Raw genomic sequence first — 13177 nt, 5'->3', positions numbered from 1 at the left:
GTGCCCGTAGTTTGGAAAATAACACCAAGTTGGAAAGTAGAAGAAATTACAGAAGCTGGGAGATTACTTTGTTAAAGACAAAGTAACCTGCTCTGAGAACTCTGTGAGTAATACAGAAAGATGTTCTTAAAATACGTAGAGTATGTTGGTTGGGCAGGGTTTGTGAGTGTGTGTCTGTGTCTGTATAGTGACTATAATATCTGATTTCTATAAGCTACTTTTGAAAAGTATCCTTTTATATAACATCAATGAACTATAGTTGTAAAAATAAAACCAAGAGAATATATGGTAAATTACAAAATATTTGTAAGTGCTGCAGGGAAAGATTAGTGATGGCCTTGTTAAAAAGGTGAAAGTTAAATAGGAACTTAAAGGATGGGCTTAGAATGTGTGTAGGTTGGAGAGAGAGTCAACACATTCCACTGATGGTAATGTGATGGTAAATGTAATAGAATTGGGAATATAATTGGTTTAGAATTGGGAATGAAACAATATATTCAGGAAGAGTGAGAAGTAGGATCTAGCTATAATACAGAATTCACATTGGTCATGAGTGGAAGACTAAACTGAAAAGGAGAGACCAGATTATAAAGTGATTTAGACTTTATCTTGTAGGCAATGGGTGTCTCTCTCTCTCTTTTTCTCCTTCTCTCTCTCTCTCTCTGTCTTTGCTAACATTTGCTGCTCCATCTCTCTTGGTTACTGTTTGTATTGTATATCATTTTTCATCCTTTTACTTTTAAGTTGTGTCTTTGAATCTAAAGTATTAATTCCTAGGGATAGATTATAGTTGCAGCTTTCTTTTTATACAGCCTTTTGATTGTATGCATAGCTTTTTCACATTTTATGTAGTGTGTGACGTAGTTGGAATTACATGTGCCATTTTGCTCTTTGTTTTCTGTATTTCTCATGTTATAATTGTTCTTCCGTTCTTTGTTACTTTGTGTTGAACAAATATTTTTTAGTGTATTGTCTTAGGTCTGCTGTTGATTTTTAACATTAAAAAAATTGTTTTCTTAGTGGTTGCTCTAAGAATTACAATTTACATTCCAATTTATCACCATCAACTTTAGGTTAATACTGACCTAATTTCTGTAAAATATAGCACTTTTGCTCCATTATAACTGTTTTCTCCCCCTCCTTTTTGCTGTTATTGCCTTATGTATTACATTTATTTACATTATAAACCCAACTGTTATCATATTCTTTTAATGAAATTAAGAGGAAATAAAAATATATTTATAGTCTTTCATATTTTCTCATTTATATTTAATATATCTGGTGGTCCTCACTTGTTTTTGTGAATTCCAGTTAACATATGGTGTCATTTCCTTTTAGCTCAAGGTACTTGTTCAAGTATTTCAACTTAAAGATATTCTCCATCTTTTTTTTTAAGTTTGAGGATATCTTTATTCTTCCTTTCTCGTTTGAAGAATGCTTTTGCCGTAAATGGAATTCTTAGTTGACAGTTTTTTTTAATTTTTTTTTACTGCCTTCTAGCTTCCGTTTTTTCCTGATGATTAGTCAGCTATTAATTGTGTTGTTTTTCCCATGTATGTGATGAGTAATTTCTTTGTTGCTCCTCTCATGTTTTTTTTTGGTGGCTTCAAACTGTTTAAATGTGAAATGCTTAGATGTTGATCCCTGTGTTTATCATATTTTGGGTTCATTGATGATTTTTTTTTTCTTTTTTCTTTTCTTTTATTTATTTATTTTTTTTGAGATAGAGTCTCTCTCTGTCAGCCAGGCTGGAGTGCGGTGGCACTATCTCGACTCACTGCAACCTCTGCCTCCCGGGCTCAAGCAATTCTCCTGCCTCAGCCTCCCAAATAGCTCAGATTACAGGAGTGTGCCACCACACCCAGCTAATTTTTGTATTTTTAGTAGAGACGGGGTTTCACCATGTTGGCCAGGCTGGTCTTGAACTCCTGACCTCAGGTAATCCACCTGCCTCGGCCTCCCAAAGTGCTGGGATTATAGACGTGAGCCACCATGCCCAGCCGGTTTGTTGATCTTCATGGTTTGATAGATTAGTGGTTTTCAAAAAATTTGGGGAATTTTCAGCCATTATTTCTTCTAACATTTTTTTCTCCTTTCTCTTTTTCCAGTTCTGCCTTTACACATATGTTGATATGTGTGATGTTATCCCAGAGGTCTCTGAGGCTCTGTTTATTTTTCTGCAGTGTTTTTTCTTGTTTATTCTTTCTTTTGGACAATCTCTATTTCTTTAAGTTCACTGATTTTTTTTTTTAATGCCACCTCAAATATTTTCTTGAGGACATAGTGAATCTCATTTTTGTTATAATGTGTTATAACTCTAGTTAATTCTCATGTTTTAAAAGTTAACATTTCTTTATTGAGATTCTGTGTGTTGTGCAATTGTCATTTTTCTTTAATTTTTAAAATATGGCTTCCTTTAATTTTTTGAACTTAATTATAAATTCTGATAGCTGCTTTATGTTCTTTATCTGCTAAATCCGACAGCTTTGCCCACCAGGAGTTAATTTCTGTTGACTGCTTTTTTTTAACCTGATTATAGGTCAACTTTTCCTGTAGTTTGCATGTCTCACAATTTTTTTTCAATTGAACGTATTATATAATATATTGTAGCAACGCTAGGTTCTGAATTTTTTTGAGACAGATTCTGGCTTGTTTTCCAGGCTGGAGTGCACTGGCATGATCTCAGCTTACTGCAACCTCCACCTCCCGGGTTCAAGCAATTCTCCTGCTTCAGCCTCCCGAGTATCTGGGATTACAGGCATGTGCCCCCAAGCCCGGCTAATTTTGTATTTTTAGTAGAGAGTGGGTTTCACCATGTTAGTCAGGCTGGTCTCGAACTCCTGACCTCAGGTGATCCGCCCGCCTGAACCTCCCAAAGTGGTGGGATTACAGGCGTGAGCCACTGCACCCAGCCACTTTCAGCATTTTTTGATGATCCTATATGTGAGTTGGGAAGTATATTCAAAATTCTGACATTTTTCACATTAGCCTTGGCTTTTACTTTCTCCAGGGCTCTCTTGAGCCTCCCCCCACCATATGTGCACTGCCCGTCAGACAGGTATGTGTGGGGAGCTAATTTAGGCCCTCTGTGCCTCTCTCATTTCCAGTATCCCCTTATTACATTTCTGGGTGTCCTTCTAGTCTGTCATTTTCTCCAACTGGGACTACATTCTCATTTTAGCAGAGCTGTGGGCCTTTCCCCTTTGTATCCTTCCAAATTTGCTATTTTTATTGCCAGTGCTACTGGGCATGGGTTTTTGCTCTCTATCCTAAATGACCATAGCCCTCTGGTTTTCACTGCCAATACTGCCCTGGGAAAACTGCCTCACTGATTGAGTTGGGTGGTTGTAGGGGGATGGTAGCATCCCTTGGCAAAGAAGGCCATTTTCCTCTACTGTTCTGTCATATCTAGCAGCTTTTCAAGAATAAATGCTTCTCAATTTGTTGTTGCCTTTGCTCAGTTTCCAGAGCCCTGAAGTGATTGTTTTCTTCAGTGTACTTCAGTTTTATAAGTATTGTGGGGGAGTAGATTTGCTACTTTCATCATTCTGCTGTACCTGGAAATCTCTCCTCAAACTTTCTAACCCCTTAGGACCCTGTGTCCCCTACACCCACTTTAATTCAATCTAGTCAGTTTTTTTCACCATTGTTCTACTGAAACCATTCTTGTAAGAGTCACCAACATCTTGCATTTGTCATAGCAATTGTCATTTTCCTGTTTTTATCTAGCCATTATCCTTCTGCCTATTTCTTGAATATGCCAAGCCCACCACTGAGTTTTTACATTTGCAGTTCCCTGTAACCATCTTCCCTAGATCTTCACATGGTTCTTACCTTTATATCATTCAGGTTGATGTTCATATCTTAACCTCCTTCATAAGGTTTTCTCTGGCTTCCTTATGTAAAATATAGATATTTCTAAAGTAACACAATAGGAACAGAAGAGTAAACATAGATGAATATTTAGGTCCTTATACTTGCTTCACTTAATGCATCTTTCAGTAGCTTTTGACATAAATCGTCATTCAGTTTTTGTAAAAATTTTTTAACGTGGCTTCTAAGATAACATTCTTTCTTATTTTTCTTCCTGCTTTATTAACTACTCCACTCTGTCCTCTATTTTTCATTTCATGAATTTTTTTTCTGTATGAACTTCTTCCTTAGGTGATATCATTAGGTATCCTTGCTTTAAATCTCCTTTATCTAGATGACTCCCAAATGCATTTTTCCAGCCTTAGCTTCTACCCTGACCTCACGTGAATGTCTAATAAGGATTTCAAACTTAATAGATTAAAACTTAATACATTAAAAAAAACCTAATAGATAAAAAACAGAACTCTTGATCTACTTTTTCCTTCAAATTTATTCTCTTAAATTTTTAGAATGCTTTTTTTTTTTTTTTTGAGACGGAGTCTTGCTCTGTTGCCCAGTGCTGTGGCGTGATCTCAGCTCACTGCAGCCTCCACCTCCTGGGTTCAAATGATAGAATGCTTTTCTGAAAGGTAAATCTGATTGTATCACTTTCCTGGTCAAAACCTCCATTAGCTTCCCTTTATATTAGAGTGAAATTCAGTTTCTTACCATGTTTGATGAAGGTTTGTATGATCTTGTGCCTGCCTACCTCTCTGAACATAACTCCTACCTCTCTGAACTTTAACTCCCACCTTTCTGTCTCCTTACTCAGAATGATGCAGCCGTATTATCTTTCTGCCTATTTCTTGAATATGCCAAGCCCACCACTAGGTTTTTACATTTGCAGTTCCCTATAACCACAGTGCTGATTCCTCAGATCTTCACATAGTTATTACCTTCATATCATTCGGGCTTGTGTTCATATCTTACCTGTTTCATGAGATTTTCTCTAACTTCCTTATCTAAAATAAGACATTTTTAAAGCAACACAATAGGAAGAGTAAATGTAGATGAATACTTAGGTCCTTGTTCTTCACTTATGCATTCTTTTTGATCAAAAGTATTATGCACAATCTTATACAACTTCTGTTATCTGGGAATTTAATACTCTGTTACCTTGGTTAGTGAGTCTGGAAAAATAAATAACTTATTTTAACATAGTTGGCTATGTTAAAAAAAATCAATCTTAATAGCTGTATGTTGTGAGAGGAATGAGTATTGATTTACTAGCATTCTCCCTCAAAACCAGCTACCTAAATGTGAATTAACAAAGTATAGAGGACGGGCGCTGTGGCTCATGCCTGTAATCCCAGCACTTTGGGAGGCTGAGGCAGGTGGATTGCCTGAGGTCAGGAGTTTGAGACCAGCCTGGCCAACATGGTGAAACCCTGTCTCTACTAAAAATATTAAAATAATTAGCTGGGTGTGGTGGCAGGTGCCTGTAATCCCAGCTACTGAGGAGGCTGAGGCAGGAGAATTGCTTGAACCCAGGAGGCGAAGGTTGCAATAGCTGAGATCACGCCATTGCACTCCAGCCTGGGTAACAAGAGTGAAACTCTGTCTCAAACAAACAAACAAACAAAGTATAGAAATACTTCCAGAAACAGCTTCAATTTGGAATGGAAATGGACACAGTTTTGAAGTTGGTAGTTTTCTGTGTTCCTCTCTCTGTAGTAGTCAACACTTAAGAGTCTTTTGTCAGTTATTTATTAAAGTAATTGTACTATACTTTCTGACTTATTTTCTGTTTACTTTCTGACTGTTTCCGTTACCTTTACTAACAAGTAATGGAATGAAAGATTGATATCTTATGAAAGGATTTTAAGTACCATTGTACACATAAGCCCAGCTCTGAAAGGTCATTTTAAAGGAACATTCACTTCTGCTCTCAACTTCTAAGAACTGGAAGCCATCCTACTCTTCCTATTCCAGAATAGCTATCTTTATCTGGTTCTTTGGTCCCAGCGCATCCTCATCCCCATCCTTCTTGGCCTCTTTTCTAACCGTAACACCATTTCCTTTCCAGATTATCAGGTGTATACTTTATGTTTTCTAGCTCTTCTAAATCATTACTTTATCTAAAGCTTTATTTTTTTGGCTAGAAAGCTGGCATTTTGGTATTGTTTCTGTGTGTTACGTAATTTGTCCTTCATTAAGTGGATTTCTGACAGTCAAATATATTGTTGGACTATAATAACCTCTTTGTTAATGTACAGTCTAGTCAGATTTACTGCTGCAAAGTCTGTGGTATTAAGAAATCATCATATTATTTAGTGATTTCTTTTTTTGAAGAATGAACATAACTTTGAAACTTCCCAAAGGGAAAACAGTTTTGTGTGGTCTACAAATCTATCAGGACTGTATAATTTCTTTTCTTTTTTCTTTTGTTTCTTTTTTTTTTGAGATGGAGTTTCACTCTGCATTCACTTTTTCTAAAACTTAGCAACTGAGCTCTTTTCATGGAGTTGATGCTCAGTTTTTGTTTTTTTCACTGCATCTTAGAAAACAATAAGATCAAGCTATTTGTGGTAAAATAACAGTTCTTACAATTTTGAATTCATCGAAGACTGTTATTTTTGTGAAATATACAAATGAATTGCTAGAAAGATGAAATTTTAAAAATATAAAATATGGGTTCTAATTCTTATTACCATATTCATAGATATCAATTTATTCTCTCATTGTTATAAAAACTCTAAACACTCTCAATTTCTGTATTTGTCTTATTGAAGAGCCGTAACAGTTCATGGACTAGTAACAAATATTTTGCAGATCAGAACCTGTCTACAGATCACACTTTTCAGTAGCATATCTATAGCCTGCTAATTTTAGTGCTTAATGTTATTTCAGAAGCATCTTATTCAATATGATGAATACCTGTTATCCTTTAAAAATATATTTTTATGTGTTTGCTTTTCAGAACCGAGAGCTCCAGATCATGAGAAAGCTAGATCACTGTAACATAGTCCGATTGCGTTATTTCTTCTACTCCAGTGGTGAGAAGGTAGGTTTGACCCAAAGTGTGTACTGAATATTGTGATAAATTTGTTATTTTTCTAGAAATTAATCTCCCCACCGCTCATAAGACAGTTTTGCTAATGGAATGGAAAAATTCCAAAACACTAGCCCCAGCAATACTCAGCCCAAGATATGGTCGTTGAGTATCATTAGTTATGTCAGGAAAGCATTAGTAAGATAAAGGGAAAGCACTTTTAGAATTTTCTTCTTTGTTAAAGCATCTGTCTTTACTTCTCAAGAAAATCTATATACTTTTTTTTTTTTTTAAGACATCTATGTTCCTTATGTGCTTACGCAGCCCTCTGATAGTTTACCTATTTATTGCAGGGAGGAAAATTAAATCATTTTGTTAAGTGAAGTTGATAAGAGGTAAAGAGGTAGCAAGAGGACTGATAGGAACAGAATGAGAGTTAAAGATTTGGAAGCAAGTTGAGCCATCCTTGGCCAGTGAAAAAGTTGGAAAAGATGTAATATTGCAGAGCTTACTTTAAGTGATCCCTATGGCTGACCACATTGAATTCTGCGAAAGCAAAGGATAAAGAAGACTTTGTGCTGTTAATAACTCCCCCCAACCTCTCTCTCTTCAGAAGACACAATAATCAATGAAGTTGGAGCAAAGAAAATAAATTTCTTCTGTTTTTCCTTGGTGTCTTTATTTTTCTGCCTGTCGCTATCCTTTATTTCTTTTCACTGGTTTGGAGTGCATAGGCAGGGCAGGTAACAAATCACTTGATTCTTTTGGCTAAATAAATATGACTTTGGATAACTTCACTTGGTATTTTGGACTTCAGATTTCATGCGTATAATATCTAATGTTCTTAGATCCATAATACTTGATTCCTAGCTCAGTGTTCTTGTTACTTTACATAACTGTTTTTTAGTATAACAGTTTTTAGCCATTTTCTATTAAGCTTTTTTTTTTTACAGCAAATATTGCCTGACAACATTTTCTATTAAACTTTATTTAGATTATTTCATTAGAAAATCTTTTTTTTCATTACAGTGCCTATTATATAGGAAGATGTCAATGTATTAAGCCCGAATTTTGATATAAATACTTACAGACATATAATTGTTGTGTATATACACATGTATTACAACCAATACATTTTAACAACTATAGTTAGCAAATTGGCCCTTTATTGACACTTGCTTTTCAGTTGCTTTATTGTTTTAGTTTAAATGATACCTCTGGTTTACTAGGGATTGTAAAACCTCATAAGTATTAGAGCCTTTTAAAACCTACCAAATGGCCTGTTATTATCTTTATTCTGATCTGTTTTGGCATGGGTTTGCTTTTTTCTGTCTCTTCCTAAGTAAAATTGTACAGCCTCTGTTACGTTCACAAGTACACTCTTTGTAATGGAATTTTGCATCTTCATTTTGTTGTTGTTACTAGATACATCATGATACTCCTGGGTAAGAATTATTTGTTCCATGAACTGCTGGATTACAGTAGATTCATTTGAAAAAAGGCCTCCTCCCAGAGTTCTTAAACATTGTCTCTTTGATTACTTTAATGTATATAGCATTCCTTATATGCTAGGCACTGTTTTAATGCTTTATAAATATTAACTCATTTAACTCTTAAGAAGTTAAAGAGCAGAAAAGAAAGACTATCAAACTGTTTGAATGCAAGGCACCTGATGGCTTACTTGTCCGGTTTTGGTTTGGTGGAAAGCTCCTGTCATAGTCAGTTCTTGCCCTGACTTAATCCTGCATTGGGGGTGACAACGGATTGCCTCTTATCTGTATGCCCCAGAGGATAATTTCCTCTCTGCTGCTGTTCTCAGTTTCTTACTTATCGTAAAGTTTCTTACAGATAAAGAGCAATTAGAAGTCATTAACAGAGATTAACCTCTATTATAAAAAGAAATAGACCTTATAATATTTTCTTTATGTCAGAACTTTCTCTTGAGCTTTGTAAATTTTCTAAAGTTTTTTTAAAAACAGATACCTCCTAATTTTGGGATAGCTTCATTAAAAACACAAAGGAAGAAGAAAAGAAAAGTTGTGGTATATTGCTGAAAATAATGGTCCTTCTTTGTCAAAAAAAGGAAATTTTTCTAAGATGTGCAGAAATACATAGGTTCAAGACTTCCCATAATCTCCCAGCCACCAAAAAGATAATTTCTTTTTGCCCCATTCATGATTTCCACTTCTGAATTGTTCTGGCAGGGCTAAGATATCCAGGAGACCAAGTAGTAAACTATTTCTTCCCATAGGAGAAGATAGATTCTTTTCTAGAGTTGAGTGCTCAGGTTAGTTATTTTCAGTTCTGACTTTCTTGGAATAGGTTACTGAGAGTATCCACTGCTGTTTAGAAAGAAACCTAAATGTTTGTGAAATTCTTGCAAATCCTTTAAGATGATTTATCTTGGAATGTGGCAGTCCTATATTTGGTAGGCATTTTTCTAGCAGAAGCATTATGTATTGCTTATGTATATTATATATGAGAAGAGTGTTGGAGGAGGAAATAATAAATTAATCATTTGAGATACTTATGACACATGCAAGTAGAGATGCCCAGTAGACAGATAGATGTGTGACTTCGTAGATGGTGGTGGTGGCTCTAGGTGGAGAAGTGACATTGACAAAGTAGGATAAAGAGGGTGTGTAGCCATGTGGAGCTTGGGGAGGGAGGAGACATGGAGTGCTGTTTGAGGCCAGGATAGTGAAAAGCCAGCGGTTTGGCAACATTTATTGCCTTCTGTTTCTGGAATTTGTCGAGGGGTGACAGCAGTCTTCATTTGAAAGAACTGCAAGAAAACCAGTGCCTTTAGGTGAGATTCAGGTTTTCTCTAGGACAAAACGGTAAAAAGAACCCTCCATGAAGAGATTGAGGTCATTAGAAATTTTCTTCTTGAGGTTTCAGTTTTCTTTTTGAGGTTTCTTTTGACGTTTAGGTGAGATCCAGGTTTTCTCTAGGGCAAGACAGTAAAAAGAACCCTCCATGAAGAGATTGAGGTTATTAGAAATTTTCTTTTTGCAGTTTTTGAGAGAATGTTATGGGAGGGAGATCAGTGATAACAACATGAGCCTACAGGAAGTTTGAGGAGGCAATTAGGGAGATTAGTTGAGGGCATTGCGAAGGTGAGAAAGAATAACTCATTGTTTCAGGATTAGAGAGATGAAAGGCTTGCTTAGGTTCTAGAATAGATGACTTCAAATATATTTGGGAATTTAAAAAAATTCTCTCATTCTCTATAATCATCTCTGACTTTCTTTCCCTCTCTATTTTCTATCAGTCCCTTTCTCTAGCCCTTTTTTCTCCTTTGTCTTTAGTCTCTTTTCACCTTTCTGGATTCCTCAACCTTTCACTGTAGGCTCCAGATCTCTATCTTTCTGTCTCTGGGCTTTTGTCCCTCTCTCTTGGTCTATGTCACCCCCTCTTTTTGGGTTTCTTTTCCCTCCATATAACTCTTTCTCTTTTCTCTGTCTGTTTCTTTCTTGTCTCTCTCTTCTCCCCCACACCCTTTTTCTCTCTGTCTCTCTCCCTCTCTTTCCTTCTCTCTGTCTCTCTCCCTCTCTTTCCTCAACCTCTTTCTCTGGGTTTCTATACCTGTCTTTCAATGGGATTTTACCTATCCCACTCTCTTTCTGATTGCTTCTAAATCTGTATATGGGTTCTCATCTGTCTTAAATCTTCTTCGTTGTCACTCTTAGTGTCTCTTCTCTCTGGGCCACTATTACTCCCTTTTTGGAAAATGTTAAGGAAAACAGCTAAATTATTCACTACCACTGTCCTGACCTTTGACTTCAGTTCTGTGTATCTTATTCCATATGTACATGTTTATATAGGTGTATGCATAATTATGATCTCATAAAGATTTTTTTCTCTTGCCTCATAATATGTATAGGTATTTTGGTTATCTAATATTCCATTGTTGTACTGTATAATATTTTATCTATTCCCACATTGTTATTTTTAATTTTAGAATTGTAGCTAAGCTACCCTGTGGCCTTGTCATAATTTCTGTCTATAAGTACTTTTGCAGCTCTGGGAGAATTAAAGTAGGATTTCTGTAATAACAGGCATGTTTTACATTTCACTGACCACAGTTTGACTGAATGGTATGTCTATTTTGGTAACCTTCTTTTTATTGTATTCTGCCTTTTGCATTTTAAAGACTTTCTTTAGGGATTGTGGATAATCAGCTTTTATCCTGTAACAGGGGAAAGGGGTAGCCAGTGTAACTAGAAGAAAGAGGAATTAAGTCAGGGCAGAGATTAGAGATGTGTACTAATTAGCCTTAGTTTTCTGGTTGGAATTATTAATGTTTTCTGTAGTAACTAGAGCATCATGTAGTCAATTCATATACTCTACGCTACCCAGTAGTAACTAACTCTGATTTAGTTTAGAATAAGTAGTACCTCCTCTCTTACCTTCCCATTAGAGAAAAATGAGATATTTGAGTGTTTTGAAACTCTGGGCTTATAATTTTGTGAATTGCAAGTATCTTACAGAATAGTCTTTCTCTTTTTTTAATATTTGGCAGTAGAAACTTTCTACATCCCCAATGAAATTTTATGAAGACCTCTGATAGAACATATAAAAAGCAGAGTTGCCCTAGTTGAAGCTAAGGTGTGGGATCAGATGATTTTGCCTTTTCTGAGTTACAGCTTACCCCAAAGAACTCTAGGACTCCGAAGGTCATATAATAAAAACCATGTTATGAGCTGCATGTGGTGGCTCACGCCTGTAATCCCAGCATTTTGGGAGGCCGTGGCGGGTGAATTGCCTGAGGTCAGGAGTTCAAGACCAGCTTGGGCAACATAGTGAAACCCCATCTCTACTAAAAATACAAAAAATTATCTGGGTGTGGTGGCGGGTGCCTGTAATCCCAGCTACTCGAGAGGCTGAGGCAGGAGAATTGCTTGAACCTGGGAGGTGGAGGTTGCAGTGAGCTGAGATTGCCCCATTGCACTCCAGCCTGGGCAACAAGAGTGAAACTCTGTCTCAAAAAATAAAAAATAAAAATAAAAACCATGTTATGTCTTTACAAGATCCTTAAATTTTATTTCAATCAATTAATAGTTTTCTGTAAGAAAAACTTCTCTAAGTAACTTTTCATTTAAAAGTTTTTTTCCTTGTGGTGCATAGATTACTTTAATAATAAAGAGAAAAACCTCTTCCTTCTACTTTGTGAGAGACTGTTCAAATAACAAAGATGAGAGTTGATTTTATTTCTGATGCCACCTTTTTTCTGTTGATAGTAATGGGAACCTGTGTCCAGAAGGGGAGGATTGTACCACTGCATCTGAGATCAGGGAGCAGAATGCTGTGCTTAATTTTGCCGGTCTTGCACTAGCTCTGGAGAGGAAAGGGTAGGAGTGACATATATGCCAAGGATTCATTCTGAAAAGTAAAGAGCACTGGCCTTGTTGCTAGAAATATTTGAGTTTGCATTCCATTTCTGCCGCTTGATAGTAGTGTGACTCTGGGCAAGGTATTTACTTTTATAAGCCTCCTCCCCGCCATCTACACAGTAGTGGTTTTGTAAGGAACAAATGTAATAAGGTTATCATGTGCTTATTATAGTACCTGGCATATAAATTAACACTTAATAAACATTAATTTACTATTTTACCTATTATTGTGTTTATTAATAGCAAATATATATTGCACTTTCTACGTGTCAGACATTGTCCTGAGCTATTTACATATTTTATAACTCACTTAAACCTCATAGCAACCAATTAAAGAATGGGTACTATTTTATAGAAGCACTATTTTATAGAAGAAACTGACACAACAGCTGTTAAGTAAGTTACCATACAACTACTAAATGGCAATGTTGGGCGTCAGCTCCAAGTAGTCTGACTCTGGAGTCTGCATAGTATGCTATAGTGTTTAGCATAGAACGTACATTCCTCCAGAAGCAGTGTGCTAGAAATAGAACATGTAAAAATATCTTAGTAAATTATCAAACAAGGGGAGATTATAATATTAATAGTAGTATTAGGCCGGTCATGGTGGCTCACGCCTGTAATCCCAGCACTTTTGAGAGGCCGAGGCGGGTGAATCTCCTGGGGTCAGGAATTTGAGACCAGCCTGGCTAACATGGTGAAACCCCATTTGTTCTAAAAATGAAAAAAATTAGCCAGGCATGGTGGCAAGTACCTGTAATCCCGTCTACTCAGGAGGCTGAGGCAGGAGAATCGCTTGAACCCAGGAGGCAGAGGTTGCAGTGAGCCGAGATCGCGCCATTGCACTCCAGCTTGGGCAACAAGAGCAAAGCTCCAT

The 13177-nt window shown here is 36.4% G+C and overlaps 1 protein-coding gene across 4 annotated transcripts in view; it reads left to right on the top strand.

The window, feature by feature from the left end:
- The window catches only part of GSK3B (glycogen synthase kinase 3 beta), a 251570-nt gene that overhangs the window by 118617 nt on the left and 119776 nt on the right, over positions 1-13177 (top strand). For all 4 annotated transcript variants that reach the window (XM_055260260.2, XM_055260261.2, XM_063630117.1 and 1 more), the window contains exon 3: positions 6833-6916. In XM_055260260.2, coding sequence (XP_055116235.2) covers positions 6833-6916 — 84 coding nt within the window. The remainder of the gene's footprint in view (positions 1-6832; positions 6917-13177) is intronic.

Source organism: Symphalangus syndactylus, chromosome 21 (assembly GCF_028878055.3).
Source record: "Symphalangus syndactylus isolate Jambi chromosome 21, NHGRI_mSymSyn1-v2.1_pri, whole genome shotgun sequence".
Lineage (NCBI taxonomy): Eukaryota > Metazoa > Chordata > Mammalia > Primates > Hylobatidae > Symphalangus > Symphalangus syndactylus.
Note: the sequence above shows the minus strand (reverse complement) of the source record. Positions and strands in the feature narration are given on the sequence as shown.